The sequence below is a fragment of the Talpa occidentalis genome, unplaced genomic scaffold (genome assembly GCF_014898055.3).
Source record: "Talpa occidentalis isolate TD23 unplaced genomic scaffold, MPIMG_talOcc4v2.1 talOcc4.6, whole genome shotgun sequence".
Taxonomy (NCBI): Eukaryota; Metazoa; Chordata; class Mammalia; order Eulipotyphla; family Talpidae; genus Talpa; species Talpa occidentalis.
In genome coordinates, this window is record NW_023604972.1 from 78182048 (window position 1) to 78198024 (window position 15977).

A 15977-nucleotide genomic window follows, 5' to 3' on the forward strand; every position below is an offset into this window, starting at 1 on the left:
TCTAGAGAGGGTTGGAATGGGAAATGGCATTAAAATAAGGGAGGGGAATTTTCAATTCAAACAATCAAAGGGTCACATTTGATAGAATAGACAATGGTCAGTTCTTTAGCAGGATGTGATGCAATCAAGGAAGTTGTTCCAGTAATGAAATTAAAAACATTCTAGTGGCGGGGGCTTCCTGGTGGTGCATGGATTAAGCATAGCACTCTGAAGCAGTCTGCAGTCTCTGCAGTGGGAGTTCGATCCCTGGCCAGGAAACAACCCACATGGTGCAGCAGACCTCTCCTGACTCGCCTGCTGCTCCCCTCAGCAGTGTACTTTGGTTAATCTGCCTGTTCTGTTCCCCACTCAGTCTCTGGTGGATCCTCTCACCCCACTGCACCTCTGGCCCATACCCCAGCTCTTGTATAAAAATAAATCTTTGAAAAAAAAAATTCCAGTGGCAAAACAACCTGGGTTGAAGTGGACACATTGTGTGGCTATGAAAAAGTGACCATGATTAAAAAGAATATAATGCATCTACTAAAGATAATATATAATGAACCTATCAGCTTCTGGAAATACATCCTAGACACCTTCCTTTCTCTCCTCCTTCCTACATTTCTAGATACACTGATTCTTTGCTATTCTTTGGGGGAAGAGGGATTGTTGTTCCAGTCCCAAGACCTTATTCTTGTTCATTCTTCCCAATTTCATCTGGGTCTTTACTAAATGCATTTTTTTCTGAAAGGTCCTTCTTTCACTGAATCAACAACAGAGGAATGTTCTGCCCTTGTGGTCAACAGAGAGGAGCCTGTAATAGCATTGAGACTTAATCCCTAGGCCACTAGGGAGGCCCCCCCAAAAAAATCTTTCTTGACTAGCCTTTAAGAAGGGCATCCACTTATACTGCTTCATTTTTCTTGATTATACTTATTATCAGAAATTTTGTATATATATATATATAACATCAGTTGTTAGTCCCATTAAAATATTAGCTCCCTGAGTAAAGGATCCTCTGTGCCGTGGTCACAGTTGTATTCCCAGAACCTGGCACAAAGCTTGACATAAAGTAGGGATTCGGTGAATAACATAAATTCCCACTTTATTCCCAGGCATAATCGATGCTTTCCCAAAACATTTTTAGCCATTTTCGCTGTCACTTCCCAGTGTATATACACAGCCTAGTTCATCCTATCATTTCTACTTAGATTAATGCAGGCACCCTCAGGCCCTCTCCAGTTCATTCTTCCTCATAGGACCTTATCAAAATACAAATATGGTGGAATCACCACATAACCCTACTTACACTCAACTCCATAGCCGTTAAGATGAAAATCAGTCTTAATGTAACTAGCAAGACTCCAGGTGGACTGGGCCCTGCCCAGGTGTCAGCCCTATCTCACCCACTCTGCCCTTAATTCTCCTGCTACTTGATTTTATTCTCTTACCTTCTGCTCAAACTTCTGCCATTTAAATGGCTTTTTTTCCCACCTTCTCTCAAATTCTCCTATTGATGCTTCAGGTATCAATCAAGTGTCACTTCCTCAGGTTCCTATTATTCAAGCCTACAAAGCCATATGGATCTAGTCAGAGCATTCACCTCTGTTTGTAATTATTTAAATGTGTTTTTTATTGATCTATTGGTTTATTTTTAATGATTGTCTTTAACTTGAACTCTTCAATCCAAGATAGCACAGGACAGTAATTTTTTGCCCACTATCAAATCTCTAGGCTTAAAAACAGTGCTTGGCATGGCTGGCACTGAATAAATATTTGGTGAAAATGTGAGAGAAGGCACCATTTTAGGAATGAAACAGCTAGAAGGCAGTGTCAAATATACAGCTACAAAAACTTTCTACAAATACTGAAATAAAGCTAAAATCAAAGATAGTAGTGAAAAATCTATAGTATGATGAGGAGCTGTTCTTAGAACAGAAGAGGGGAAGCTAAAAGCAATACACACTTTAAAACAGCACTGATTATAGTCTGAAAATAATGGGACCAAGAGACTGTTTTGTTAAGGAACTAGACAAGAACCAGTTCAAACAATTTGCTAAAACTACATAGTTATGACTTAGGTAATGACAGTAACTAGGTGAAAGGTCACATTTACATATCCTATTAACAACTCCTTGACTCATCAGTCTCTCTGGAAACATTTATCTATGCAAAGAAACTTTCCTTCTCCTTGGCATTTTCCTTTATAAAAATTCTCCAAAAAGTCCTTAGTTCTCTGGAAAATGTTTTAAAGACATTTCACCGTGGTCGATTAGGCATACAGTAATAGCTAAGTGAGGCAATGGCCATGGAGGAATGGCATATAATAGAAAGAATCCACTTTGCTCCTGATTAAAGTTACTCAAGTGCGACTCCAGGAAATGTACATACTAAAATGTTCTACAAACCACAGGGAATCATGGGTTAAAGGACAAAGCCTAATTTTAACCCTCATTGCTACTGTTTTAATCACCTAACATTCTCTGGGGTGAAAAAACTTACTAGTTTATTTTTATTTCCTTCAGTTTTCTTTTAAAATAAGATGTAACATTGATGTGCATGAAAAACAATCTAGTAACATTTCCTTTTATTTGAACCCATCAGTGACTCAAGCAATAAACAGCAAGTCTCCTAGGTTTGTCTCTGAGGAGACACACCACCAGGTTTAACTGCACACTCCAGTGTAACTAGAGTCAGTTTTCCAAAGATGATTTACCGCACCCTGATTGAGAAAAGACAGCACTGAACTGGCAAAAAATTCTGATCTTCAGAAATACAACAGAAAAGGATTCTTTCCAATTTCATGCTGTTTATATAAAAAGAATGGAGATACAAGAAAATGCAAGCCTGAAGCACGGACAAGAACTTTGGCAAACCAAAACAGAAAGGAAAAAGTGAAATCACACTGAAAAACAGACTTTACCAAATTTAGAAGGGCAGGGGAGGGGAATATGTAGAGATGAAAATCAATCTTTTCTACCCTTACAGAAACATTTTTAAATCCACATTAAAAAAAAACCCACAAACTAGCAAAGTTACAAACATCTAAATGTTTACATTTAACAAAGTAAAACATTAAATGTAATGCAGTATCACTAACTGAGGCATTTATGTAGGAGTCTCTATATTAGTACAAGACCTAATGGCATATAACCCAGAATTGACTGAAATTTCAGGTGTATTTGTGAAAATAAATGTTTTTTGATGTAATTAGTAGTGCAAACAAATATATGTATAACACACAAATTTTCTGTAAACACAACAGAATCTTCTATTTACTTGCAACTGATTATCATATTACTTCAAACATACCTCTTTAAAAGTTTTCCTCAAAAGAGTTTTGAAAAGATTATATAATTAGTAGCTTCTGCGTTATGTATACAAGAACTTAAATTCAATTTTTAAAATATTCTAATTCAAATTTTTAAAAATTCTAATAAGCCCCCAGTTAAAAGTAGCTGCCTGGACTAGAAGCCACAGAGTGCAGTGAACCAAACACTGAGCAGGGGGCGCTACAGGGAACTGGGGCAGATGCTGAGTGGCCAGATGAAACTGTGCAACGCAGAAGGCAGGTGGGCTCTTGGGTTCCTGCTCCCCGCTTTGACTCAGACCCAGGAACTTGGGAGGACTGGAGGAAGGCACATAGAGGAGAGACATGCAGGAGAGCTGGAAGAGACACATGGGTGAGAGATACATGCAAGGCTGTCCTTGGCAGAGACAACGGCAGCAGTTATCTTGATTTGTACTTTAATTTTGCTCCTTTTGTCTCGGAGCTGCCTTTCCCCTTTCTTGCTATTTTTCCACCAGAAGGTACCTTAGACTTGTGGCTAATTTTGGGGCCTCAGAGGCCCACTTCAAGTCAGTCCTATTTGTCAGGGTATTTACCCAAGACGGGATGGGGAATTTTATTGGGAAACATTTATATTAGGAATATCTTTTCTTCTCCTCCCTCTCTATGCACACCAATTCTATTTAATATCTTTCATACCAAGAGTCTGCTTCTTTTTTCTTTGTGCACATGGATTTCTGGATCCCATTCAGAATGTGCACCCCTTAGTTACAGGTCCCTGGGTGACTCATTGGTCCTGAGCTAACAGTAGTATGGTTCTTCCATAAAGATCTCAAATTTTTAACATTTCCACTGCTATCTTTTTATTTGTTTGTTTGTTTATGTTTTAATTAAATAACTAGCAGTCTTTGTGTTTTGTGGCTGCACCTGCTGTGGGCTAGGTCTACAGAATGACAGAATGAAGGTTGTGCTTTCACTCCCCGGTATTTGTGGCCCATACCTTCTTCAAAATGAGCTTTCCCTATTTGATAGGGAAGCAGATCTGTTGCCTTAATTATTTCTTGCATTTCCATTTTCCCCACCCCTGTTGTCTCATCTAAAGTTGTATTTTAAAGAACTCCTTTCTTGGACCCGTCTCTTAAACTCCCTAAACAAGATCCAAGAGAACCTTGCCCCTGTCCTCCATCCTTCATATGCACAGCTGGCTTGCAGCAGGCATTGCCTGGGTGCTGGTGGGCTGGCTGTGTTCCAGAACCTTGCTGCTAATGTGCCAGTCTTGTCCTTTCATGTTAAGCACAGCTGAAGACAGTGTTCAGAAGTTTGAGTTCCTTTGGGCAATGAGCCTAATCTTAGAGTCACACAGGATTGTGAGGAATGCCATATATGTGTAAAATCTCTGCTGTCACATGGCCCCAGTTTGCCCAGTCTCTACATTGACATTATAGGTAATTTTCTACCTTTTTGTCCCAACAAGCCTGAACTAAATATTGTATCAACTATCCAAACTGAGATGTTTCCTTTGTGTAAAGAATTCCTATGAACCTAAAGCAAAAACAATTATTTTTATGCTGTCAAAATAGACTATCTCTAACAACTCTACTCACCCCAAAACACAAGAAAATCTGAAGCTTGAAACCAACAATGTCCAGAATTGTCTGTAGCCATAGAAATATTGAATATTTATTCTGCCCACTGTAGTAGCCACTAGCAACATATGCCTATCAAGTACTCGAAATGCGACTGTTTCACTAAATTTATTAATTTATTTTTATTTGAATTAACCTATACTTAAATTTAAATGAACAAAGTAGTTGTGGTATTAAAGAATTGTGAAGGATCTGGGATTTTTCCCAACCTAAAAGTTAACAAATAAGCATGTCAGTTTCATACATGCTGGGAGAAGAGCTTCTGACGTCAGAGACAAAGGACTGTATTACTCATTGAAGTAGCGGTAGCAGGAATATCCATAGCAGGAATAATAGTAGCAAGAGTAGCAGTGTGCCCATTTCCTGAAACCCAATGCCCACAGTTTGAAGTAAAGAGAACAGGTAATACCTGTAACCTCAATGACTTGCATTACAGAAGGGGAACCCTGAGATCAGGGACTGGATCTTTTATACTAGACAATAAGCCTACCTGCCCTTTGCTACACAAGGGAGTAATTACCTCTATCTTCTAAGTCTCCTTGTTATACAAATGCCATTTAAAAGGCTGTCTGGAATAGAAACAGTCAGTGCCTCTGCTTCCTGGAGAGACAGAACCTGAGTGATTAATGGAGACTTATCTCCCAACAGTGGAAGCATCCTATACACCTCTGGAATCCACCCGTCTTTCTTTTTCTGGTTGTACACGTTTCTGGTAATGTTTATCTATTGCTATGAAGACTATTGCAATAGCTTCCTAACTGATGATCCAGTTTCCACTACAGCCTCTTACCAGGCATTCTCCATACAATAGCCAGAAGATACCTTGTAAACACAAATCTCATTTGCATCCCTCATGTTTCAGTCTCTGATGTCATCCACTGCTCTTAGGATTAAAGCCAACCTGGGATGGAATTCTACCCAGGTCCACAGGCCCTGAATGATGTGGCTGAGTCCCTACCTGGGGCACTTCCCTTCATCTTTTTCTAAGATGCATTCCTTCGACCACACTGAACTTATTTCCTTAAATGCTGAGTTCGTTAAGTGGCCCGTGGGTTGAATTCCAACTACAAGCGTGTCTGATTTGGACCATACTATAGTTTAAAAAACATTTGAGTCATTTCACATTTGGAGAGATTCCATACCTATAAAATAAGAACTTCAAGCTTCTGTTAAAAGAATCATGTCATCTGGTAATACTTGACCTGCATCCCAACCTACCAACACTTGGCTGGAGCTGAGTATCTACTGCTCCCTTTAGGTATAGCTGTGTTCTCCAGACAGCCACACTGTTCACTCCTGTTCTCGTATTATCTACCTCACATCCACTCTAATGCATCATTCTCTAACCCCTTGGAACCTTCTTTAATCCTTCAACTTCTTCAGGTGCTACTGCTCATTCCTTCATGGGAAGTTTTCCCTGCCCACCATCAAGCTCAAGTAGGATGCAGTGATGCACTCTGTGTCACCCATCCACACCCAGGCCCCTCACCATTCTGTGCTGTTTGTCTTCTGTAGTTCTCTGCATTACCCCATCATGGCAGAAATGACAAATATCAAAAAATTTCTATTTCCTTCCCCTTCCAGACATTTAGGTCATAAAAAGCGTAACCATGACTGTCTTGTGCATCATTATACACCTGTGCCTGGAAAAAGGCCCAACACAAACTCAATAAATATTTGTTGACTTAAATAAATGAAAGTCAGCTGAGGAAAAGCAAATTCAAAGTATTTAGAGGGATATTTGTTTATGTATTTATGTATTTTTTAATTTGAACTTTTGAAATGGCTTCCTCCAACCCCAAGAAAATGAAATAATTATTTGAGTAGTATGTTTGTACTAAATAACAAGCCATGTGCAAATTACTTCACATGGATTAGTGCATTTAATCCTTACAATTATCCTTTTTAGCTAGGGACCACCATTATTCCCACCATGAACATGAGAAATTAGGGATGTTCATTGTTAAGTAACTTACCCAAATCAATAAGTAAATGACTAGACAGGACTCAAATCCAGGCTTATCAGAACCCAAAGTCAAAATTCCTAATCATACACAATTTATCACTGTAAAAGTTTTAATGGATCCCGAATGATATAGGAATAGGAGAAACCATATATCTAACTATGAGGCAACAGGAATTATAAGCTCTACTTCTGCCACCAATTATTCAACCTTAGGTAGGATGAGGCCTTATTATCTTCTTCAGTACAATAAATTGTAAGTGATAAAGAAGACAAAGCTAATCCCAGTAGACTTGACACCACCACCAACTTTATTTCTTTTTTAAAGATTTATTTATTTATGCATACAAGAACTGGGGTACAGGCCAGAGATGTGGGGGTGAAAGGATTCACCAAAGACAGAGTGGAGAATAGAACAGGCAGATCCACTGAAATACACTGCTGAGGGGAGCAGCCGACAACTCAGGAGAGGTCTGCTGTGCCATGTGGGTTGCTCCCTGGCCAGCCCGGATCCAACTCTGGCTGCAGAGGTTGTGGATTGCTTCATAGTGCGGTTCTTAACCCCTTGCGCCACCAGGGAGGCCCCACCACCAACTGTAATCTGGGCCCTTCTTTTAAGCTACTTGTATGTAGTTTAACAATTTGCTTTTACTGAATAAAGGTGTTAAAGAAGTAAAGAAAGTTCTTATACACACAAGAAGCTTTCTGGCTCAGTAGTCATGACTATTATGCCAAATCACACAGTTTCCAGGGCAGTGACAAGATCTTTAATCTCATTTCACAAATAAAGAAACAGAGATACTGAGCCAAAAGGGCCAACTGTCAAGTTAACTTCACATCCCTCGGGTTGTCCCTCAGCCTGCCTGGCCTCAGAGTGTGAGTTGAATCAAAGTTCCAAAACACAGTGCTGGCTAGGAAAGCTCAGCAGATGGAAGAATTTTTCCTAGGAGCAGGAAGAGAACAAGGGATGTCACTGAATCACACTGAATACCACTCAATGTGGAAGGAAAGAACTCTGGTCATCTTTTTGTGATAGAATTCTGTCCACCATTTCACTCAAGTCAATTCTTGTAAAAATTGGGACCTCCTGGTGGTGCAAGGGGTTAAAACACAGCATTGTGAAGCTGTCCACAGCCACTGCAGCGCGAGTTTGATCACCGGCCAGGGAAGTGACCCACATGGCGCAGCAGACCTCTTCTGTCTCACCCACTGCTCCCCTCAGCAGTATATTTCAGTGGATCCACTTGTTCTGCTCCCTACTCTGTCTCTGGTGAATCCTCTCACCCCCCACACACACCTCTGGCCTGTACCCCAGTTCTTGTATGCATAAATAAATAAATCTTATTTTAAAAAATTTAAATAGTTAAAAAAAAACTCTAATAATCTTGTAACTTTTTAAGTCAAATTTCCAGTCAATTCAGGGTCCACTTGATCTTTAAAGTATTCAAGTTTCTACTTATTAAAAATATTATAATCAACCCCCTTATTTTTTCCAAGACATTATAATTTTCTTTCTCAAGAAGTTGTGGGGGAAAAATTGTGTAGAGGTACCATAAATTAGCTTTCTGACTAAATTAGAAATGAAATTTCTATAGCTTTTAACATTTGATTACCACATCATACAGGTTGGCATACTTTTCTGAGCTTTCATTCTGAAAATACAGAATTTGTTTTATTCCCAAGAATGTCTCTCACTTGATGGAGCAGAAATTTTTGAAATTTTATTTCAGAAAACATTGGTTTAGCAAAAGATGTTATTTGTTCCAATCTATTCAGTAGATTCACCAAAAATGACCTTAATGGGCCTTCGATAAGATATTTTTGATGGCATTCTACTTGCCATATGTAGTGATTAAAATATACTTGATGATCATGTAAAAATATGAAATAAAAAAAAAACTTTAATTTGGGAACCCCTTTAAGACAAGGAACTTATTCTACATTCTATATTTTCTATATTTTGAAGCACAGAGCACTCTGCATTGCACAATACAGAAACTCATGACATGTCTATTAAGTCAGGTATTCATGAATGACAGGACTTAGCTATTTAATATCAAATCTAAAGTGACTTTATCGGCCATTTACCTGTTTTCATAAAGTAATTGAATCTTATTAACCACTGAAAATTTACAAACGATAAGGCACATGTCCTTTGAGCTAAAGTAGCTGAACTTATTTTACTAAAATGAAAGCCTATTTCTTGAATTATTAAAATTAACAGCAGGACCTCCCCAGTGGCACAGCGGTTGAGCGCTGGGTTGCGAAGCTGCTCGCAGCCTCTGCAGCGCCGGTTCGATCCCGGCCACAGGCGAGGGTCCCACATGGCACAGCAGACCTCTCCTGTGGCCCGCTGCTCCCCTCAGCAGTGTACTTCTCGGTCTGCCTGTTGTGTTCCCGCTCTGGCTCTGGTGAATTCTCTCACCCTCCCGCGCTTCTGACTGTACCCAGTGCTTGTATAAATAAATAAATAAATAAATCTTTAAAAAAAAAATAAAATTAGCAGCAAATCGAAATCTGCACTTTAGCCGGAAGAGAAACCGAAAAAAATTGGCAAACATCTGCAAATAAAGTTCTTATTTCCCAAAAGGGACCAATCTTATGTTATTTGAATTTCTATGACCATAGAAAGATGTGAGTCAAATTCACAGCTTTGCACTTCAGTGGGAAAGAGACGATTTCCACTGCGAACATTAATGATCACATCCAGCAACTTGAGTCTTTCACCCCAACAAAGCCACAGGTCAAATCACCTGGAGAGACATAACTACAAGTCAGTTAAGGACCTGAACTCAGATGATGAGAACACAGGACCTGCCACGAGGCAGTTTCACGAGACCAGAAACCAGGGCTCAAAAGCCAGCAACACGCCGAAGCCCATCCGTGGTCGTCAGAAGCACCCGGGGCGCTGGGCAGAGCCTCGCGCAGGTCGCCGACGGGACGCCGAGGGCCCGAGTGTCTCAAGGCCACGCAAACGCGAAGGTGACTGACACCAGCTCGAGTCCCGATTTAACTCCATCGCTGAATACTTTGAACCCGCCCCTGGGCTCACCCTTCGCCGGCGTGTCACGCTCCGAGGCCGGCCAAACCGCAGGGAGGAGAGCGGAGCCCCGCAAGGACGGGCACGGGCACCCCCACCTCTTCCCGGCGCTCCCCGCTACTCAAGCGCCCCCGGGCGCCACTCCAGCGCGGCCCCTCCCCACAGCCCGGCCACCCCGACCTCGCCCCAGAACGAGTCCGAGGGGCGGGCCTGGTAACGGGGGAGTCTCGCTCCCCGGCTCCCCGTTATGGAGAGTCCTGCAAGTTGGAGACGGCCGCGGCGAGGAATACGCGAACACTTCGTCGCAAGGAGAAGTGCAAGGTGAGAGGACTGGAGGGAAGGGTGACCCCTCACACACTGCCAAGGCCTTGGCGCTGGTGGGGACGGGGGTCCCTGGGACGTGTGGGGCGTGAGAAGCCGGTTCGGTCCCCGAGACCCTCCCTGGCCGCGGCGCCGGATCCCGCAACGCGAGCAGCCCGGGAGGAAAATCGCCACCGCCCGGGGCGCCGGGACGCCGGGGGAGCCCGGGGTGCGGGGTCCCGGTGCCTGCCCGGCAGCTGCCCAACTTCCCGGCCCCTCCCGCGCCCCCGCCCCCGCCCTCGCCCTGCGCGCCCCGCGGCGCGGCACCAACCTGCGCGGCCGGGCACGGTCCGGGACGGAAGCCGGGGCCGGCGGCGGCGCGGCTGCGGGCGCGGCGGGCGGAGTTAGTTGTGGGGAGGCTCCGGCTCCCGGGGCGGGGACAGGCTGAGCACGCGGCGGCGGCGGGGGCTCCCCCTTCCCGGCGCTCGCGGCCCTGCCCAGTCCGCGGCTCGCCCGGGGCTCCGGGGACAGCGCCAGCCCCTCCCGCGGGGCGGCCCCGCCGCGCCCCGCTGCCCGCACCCGCCCCGCACTCGCCGCCTCCGCCCCGTCCCTGCCCACCGGGTGCGGGGGCCGCGGGGCATGGGATCTCGGTCCCCACGGAGTCACCTCCTGGCGGCGCGCGGCTTCCCGGCGCGTCCCTGCGGGGGTCGCTGGTCGTGGGTGCTGTGGACGCACGTGCGGCCAAGAGGAGGCCGCGAGCTGCAACTCTCCTCCGTGAGAGTCGGGAAAGGGGCTGAACGCCAGGGTGAAAGTCTTCCTTTGCCCCGCCCCAGTCCGTGTCCCTAAAAGCAGCCCTGAGAGGTGACCGCGCCAGCTGCCCAGAGAAAGGCCAAGGAAAATGTCCGACTCTCCCTCCGCCCGGCGCGGGGCTGGGAGGACATTTCCCTGGAGAACTAAAGACCCCTCCCCCTGCCCCTGCCGCTGGTTGCGGGGTCCTGCAAAGAGTGTGTGGGACTGGCAGCTGGACACCGGGGTTGAAACTGTGAAAAACGTGCAATTTACACACACACACACACACCAGCTGGGTCACTGGATTCAGGCCACCTTACTGGGGTCTGCGTAGTGCCCACACCCCAAACCTGGCAGGAACCCCCTTCCCTAGTCTGGCGTCCCACTTCTGTCTGCACATCCCTCAGCACATATGTCCTGATCATTTCACCCCTAAACTTGGTCTTTCCTGGCAGCAACTCATACTGAGTCCTAACTTAGGGAAGAGAGAGGGTGGGGGACAAGGGAGGACGCTAATGAAAACGTTGAAGGAAAAGCCGGTGGACTGAAGGTTGGGTTGGAAAGGGCTCATGTAACCTGCAGGTGGGAGAGAGACCTCAGTGAAAGAGGCCAAGCACTGCAGCCATGGGGGGCATTCCTAGAAAGAAAATCCCATTCTGGTTTCCATAGGGAAGCCAATGCTAGGAATGTCCCAAAAGACCCCGAAAAGAATAGTCCTGGGGCATTGGAAAGTCCAGGATACACTTCAGAACTTGCCTTCACCCACTCCACTTCCCAGTCTAAATTCCAAGGACAGCTGAGTGACCCCCCCCCCCCCCACACACACACACACACCACCACCACCACCACTAAGCTCTTGGTCAAAGATGAGAAAGTCATCCTGGAAAGAAATGGTCACTGACAAGAGACTAGAAGACAACTGGGTCACTTCACTGCTCAGCAACTGCTCTTCAGCTTTAGGGGTCCCTTAAGCTATTTTATCCCTCCATCCTGGCCTGGATTATTAATAACACAAACATCTGGGATCCTCCCTTAAATAAAAAGTCACTTTGGGTGAAAGGAAAAGGAAATGGGGGAGGGCTAGGAGTCCTAAGGACATGGTGGTTATTTTTAAGTTCAATTTGGTACATTTTTTATGTCAAGATAATTTTCCTGTTCACTGAGTGACAACGTTTTTATCTTAAAATTTGAACCAGTGGCGGAGACAACACTTGCAATGTTACCTGAAGGCAGCCTTCTCTCAAGACCTCAAGATCCTGGAGGGCACAGCCATCCATCGCTTCAGCTGTGCAAACCAGGAGCCAGTGTGCCTGAGGAAGCCACAGCCAAAGAAAACTAGAGGCCAGATGTTACAATCTCAGGGCAGCCTCCCAGTCTGTTGCAGAGTAGCCACTAAGCACACAAGCTTAGCACCGGCTTAGGAAGTGGAGTCAACTACCTCCACTTCCCTGGTGAAGGTGAAAAGGCTCCTTTCTCGACTGCAGGTTTCCACCTCACCTAAGCGTGGCTTTGCAGTCTGGAGGTGTCATTACAAAACTGACCTTAGTGTCCCGGTTTTAATGTGGTAAAGGCTACCTCCCATTTAATTATAAAAATCTCCTGTCTTTTCCCTTATTTCCTCTAGTGTACAAAAGGCTAAGCCATTGAAAGTTCAAGAGGCAAGAGACATGCATGAGTAAAAGCTTTCTCCTTTTCTCATTAAAGAAAAGGTTCTATCTCTAGAATAGAACATTATTAAACTTTCATCTTTTCAGAATATAGAAATCTCTCTGTATCTATTAGATACTTTAATTTTATATTAATAGTACAATCTTATTGCAAAAAAGTATCCAATCAACTAATGGGGACAAAAGGTCCAGTTTTTTCCTGGGAAAAATTCCTGTAGCTAAAAGAAGGGGAAGATTCATTTATAGGCAGCAGAATTGGTTTCAGGCAGAGCTGCAAAATCAGTAGAGACAGACAAGTCTCCTCTATTTTCAATTTGCCGTCAGCCTTTTCTACTGAATGTTGCCAGTTCCCCAAACCAAACTACCTTACGAAAGTGCTAGGGACTTAAGATGCTATTGCCCTCTCGTGTTTGTCCTGGAAAAAAGTGGCATTTTGTGCAGAAATGTCTATGGAGAATCTTCCCTGTCCTGTTATCTTTACACTATATTATGGATTGGAGAGACAGATCTTATCCTGGACAACTTGGAGAATATGCAGGCCTACAGACATATCTGGAAGGACATGAAAGTGCATTCTTTGTCATTCCACAACACTTCAAACATTATGTAAGAGCACTCATCCTTGATGGAGAACAGAAGGTAGCATTCATATAGAAGAATAAACTTCAAATTGGTCATATAAAACAGTCAGATTTGCTTCTACATAATTAGAACGACAAGAGAAAATATTAATTTCAATTCATAAGTAGTCAAAAAGCACCTTGTGAGCCACATAATGAATAGTCCCCTGTTAAACTAATATATGTGTTTTCCTTCCTAAATAAATTTTCCTCTTAAATATAGACATCTGTCATGGAGTCAATTATCTTGCACAGCGTGTGCTATAAAAGCACAAAGAAAAAGAAATAATAAACTACATTGCTTATTTGAAAGTGATCAGGAATATGCAGCTCCATGCTGGCATGTCTTTAATTTCATGGTATTAAGAAAAAACTATAGGAGTATGAAATAACAAACCTCTTCCTACTGGAGTACTAATTCAATTACCTATCATGATATATATAGGAGGAAAAATTTCCCCATTAACTGGCAGAAACACTAAGGGGCTATTTTCTTGTCTTCCTTTACTAATCCCTTTAGAAAGAATGTGAACATGAAGTTTCCCCTGACAACAAAGGAACCACCACACTCTGATCAGCTCCAGGGGTGTATCTAAGAACAAGGCTAGAAATGGCATTCTAAACACATAAATTATCATTTAAATGAAGCTTGACTCATAAAATTTATGCATCAAACAGACCTCAAGATTTGAAACGTGCAATAAGAGGTAGTTAGGCCTAGTCAAACTTCCTTGATGTAATGCAAATGTGAAAGCTCTTTCTATTTGCAGGCAAATTCCCATTCTCCCCTTTCACTGCATGGGGTACACATAAATAAAATACCAAAATATTTTGCAGAAAACTCTGCTAGGTCAAGTACATACAGCTTTCTAGACTACTTCATATTACTTTTTCTTATGACACTTTAAAATAGATTTCAAAAAAAAATTCTTAAGGAGAGTATTTTAATAGTTTCCCAGAGAGTAGGATGTATTATCATTACAGTACAAAGGGCATCATTCATTTTTAATTCTTAACTCCACAGGTGTTCCCTGCCCAGACTGTGGTTGACACTTAGAGGGCCTAATTATGATTCATGTATCCCACAGTCCCCGGGAATTGGTTCTAATTTTGCACAGTCCCTTTATTCTGGAGAGAAAATACATTTCAGTCCTCATAGTTAGACAGTGATTCTCAATATTTTCTATGCATTAGAATCATCTGGAGAGTTTTAAAAATTCTGTTGCTTCAACCCAGCCTCAGACCAAAAAAAAGCAAGACTCTCTAGGGACAGTGCTTGAAGATAGATTTTCATTTAATTCCTCAGGAGGTGTTTTTATGTGCAGTCAGGGAAATCACTGAGATTATAAACACCTAGCAAATGAAAATAAAACTAATATTTTTAATACATTATTTAATATGAATTGATCTACCATATAGGTACAGTTTTTAATTTATTTTTTCAATCAAGAAAGTTGCTCATTTTGTCTAACAAGTTAATTTTCTGAATTTAGGTGAACCTTTCCATATTATGTTCTATTATGCTTTGCCTGTATACCTAGGCTTCCGGTTACGTTTGCAAGGTTGGCTCACAATGAAATTCCATGCCCTACTCTCATTTGGATTTGTTACTGAAAGCAAAGCCATAGATCACTGCAGAAAAACAGACTTGGGTGAAATTGAATCTTATAAGTCAAATTCCTGCAAGTAATCCCCTTGAGCTATTAAACCATTATCCAATTTAGCAGTTAAAAAAATATATGCTATAATTAATTCTTTCTATAAAGTCCAAGGTTTAGAAGTAAAATAAGTACAAGGACAACGAAGATCATCAATTTTATGCAGATTCAGCACTAATGAAGAACCAAATATTTGATTCTGAAAAAGGAGTGTTAAAATGCTGCCAGTGATTTCACGTAAGTAGTTAATACTTTGAAATGCTTGTAGAATGAAATTAATCTAACCCCAAGAGAAAACATGATAGGTTAAATATAATATGATATAAACCGTGAAAACATTCCTTATACATGATTTAGTATGATAGGGTAAGTAGAGTAAGGTACGATTAGGGGAGTATAGGAAGAACATTAGTTGATAAGAAATGGATATATTGAAATTGATGTATTGTTGAATAGTCTAACAGTATTTGACAAGACCACATAGATTACAAGGTAAAGTTCATGTAAATATTGCTTTTCTGAACTGCTTTATTTGTAGAGGTTACTAGCAGTGTAAGAAGTTGGTATGGCAGAGATATCAGCTAAAAGAGCCAGCAAATTACCAAACATTTTTGGAAATCATGGTCTCCATATCTGCTCCACAAGAATTTAAGTTAATTCCTCATCAGATAGACTAATTCAATTTCTTAATAAAAGGGGCGGGGGCTTGCATATTTTTCAAGTGAAAAATACATGAAAAGTTATTAGTGCATGTAAATAAAATTAAGACTACTAGATTCTTTGAAAATATTTGAATGTATGATCTTAATTTTTTTTCAATTTAAAAGAAAGATGTATTATACTTTTCTGGATTTTCCAAAATGAGCATGTAATACATTTATTGGAAACATGATCAATGCTATTTACAAAAGGCATAAACTACATCCTTTGTCATAGCATTTAATTTCTTTTCAGTGACTTGAAAAACTGAAATTAAGTATATTTGCTACACAAATAGTTTTCTTTCTCATCATATTTGTATTTTCA

The 15977-nt window shown here is 42.1% G+C and overlaps 1 protein-coding gene across 1 annotated transcript; it reads left to right on the forward strand.

The window, feature by feature from the left end:
• Positions 1 to 9676: 9676 nt before the first annotated feature.
• On the forward strand, positions 9677 to 13498 carry LOC119260402 (microtubule-associated serine/threonine-protein kinase 3-like). The gene is made up of 3 exons (XM_037529343.2): positions 9677 to 9859; positions 9972 to 10238; positions 12203 to 13498. Exons 1-3 carry the CDS (start codon positions 9677 to 9679, stop codon positions 12425 to 12427), a joined length of 675 nt encoding a protein of 224 aa, XP_037385240.1. The 3' UTR covers positions 12428 to 13498.
• Positions 13499 to 15977: the final 2479 nt, after the last annotated feature.

Coding starts and splice junctions, on each gene's coding strand:
- LOC119260402 (XM_037529343.2), top strand. CDS start 9,677: ATGAGAACACAGGACCTGCCACGAGGCAGTTTCACGAGACCAGAAACC. Junction 9,860..9,971: donor AAGGCCACGCAAACGCGAAG/GTGACTGACACC, acceptor GCCAAACCGCAG/GGAGGAGAGCGGAGCCCCGC. Junction 10,239..12,202: donor GTCGCAAGGAGAAGTGCAAG/GTGAGAGGACTG, acceptor AATTTGAACCAG/TGGCGGAGACAACACTTGCA.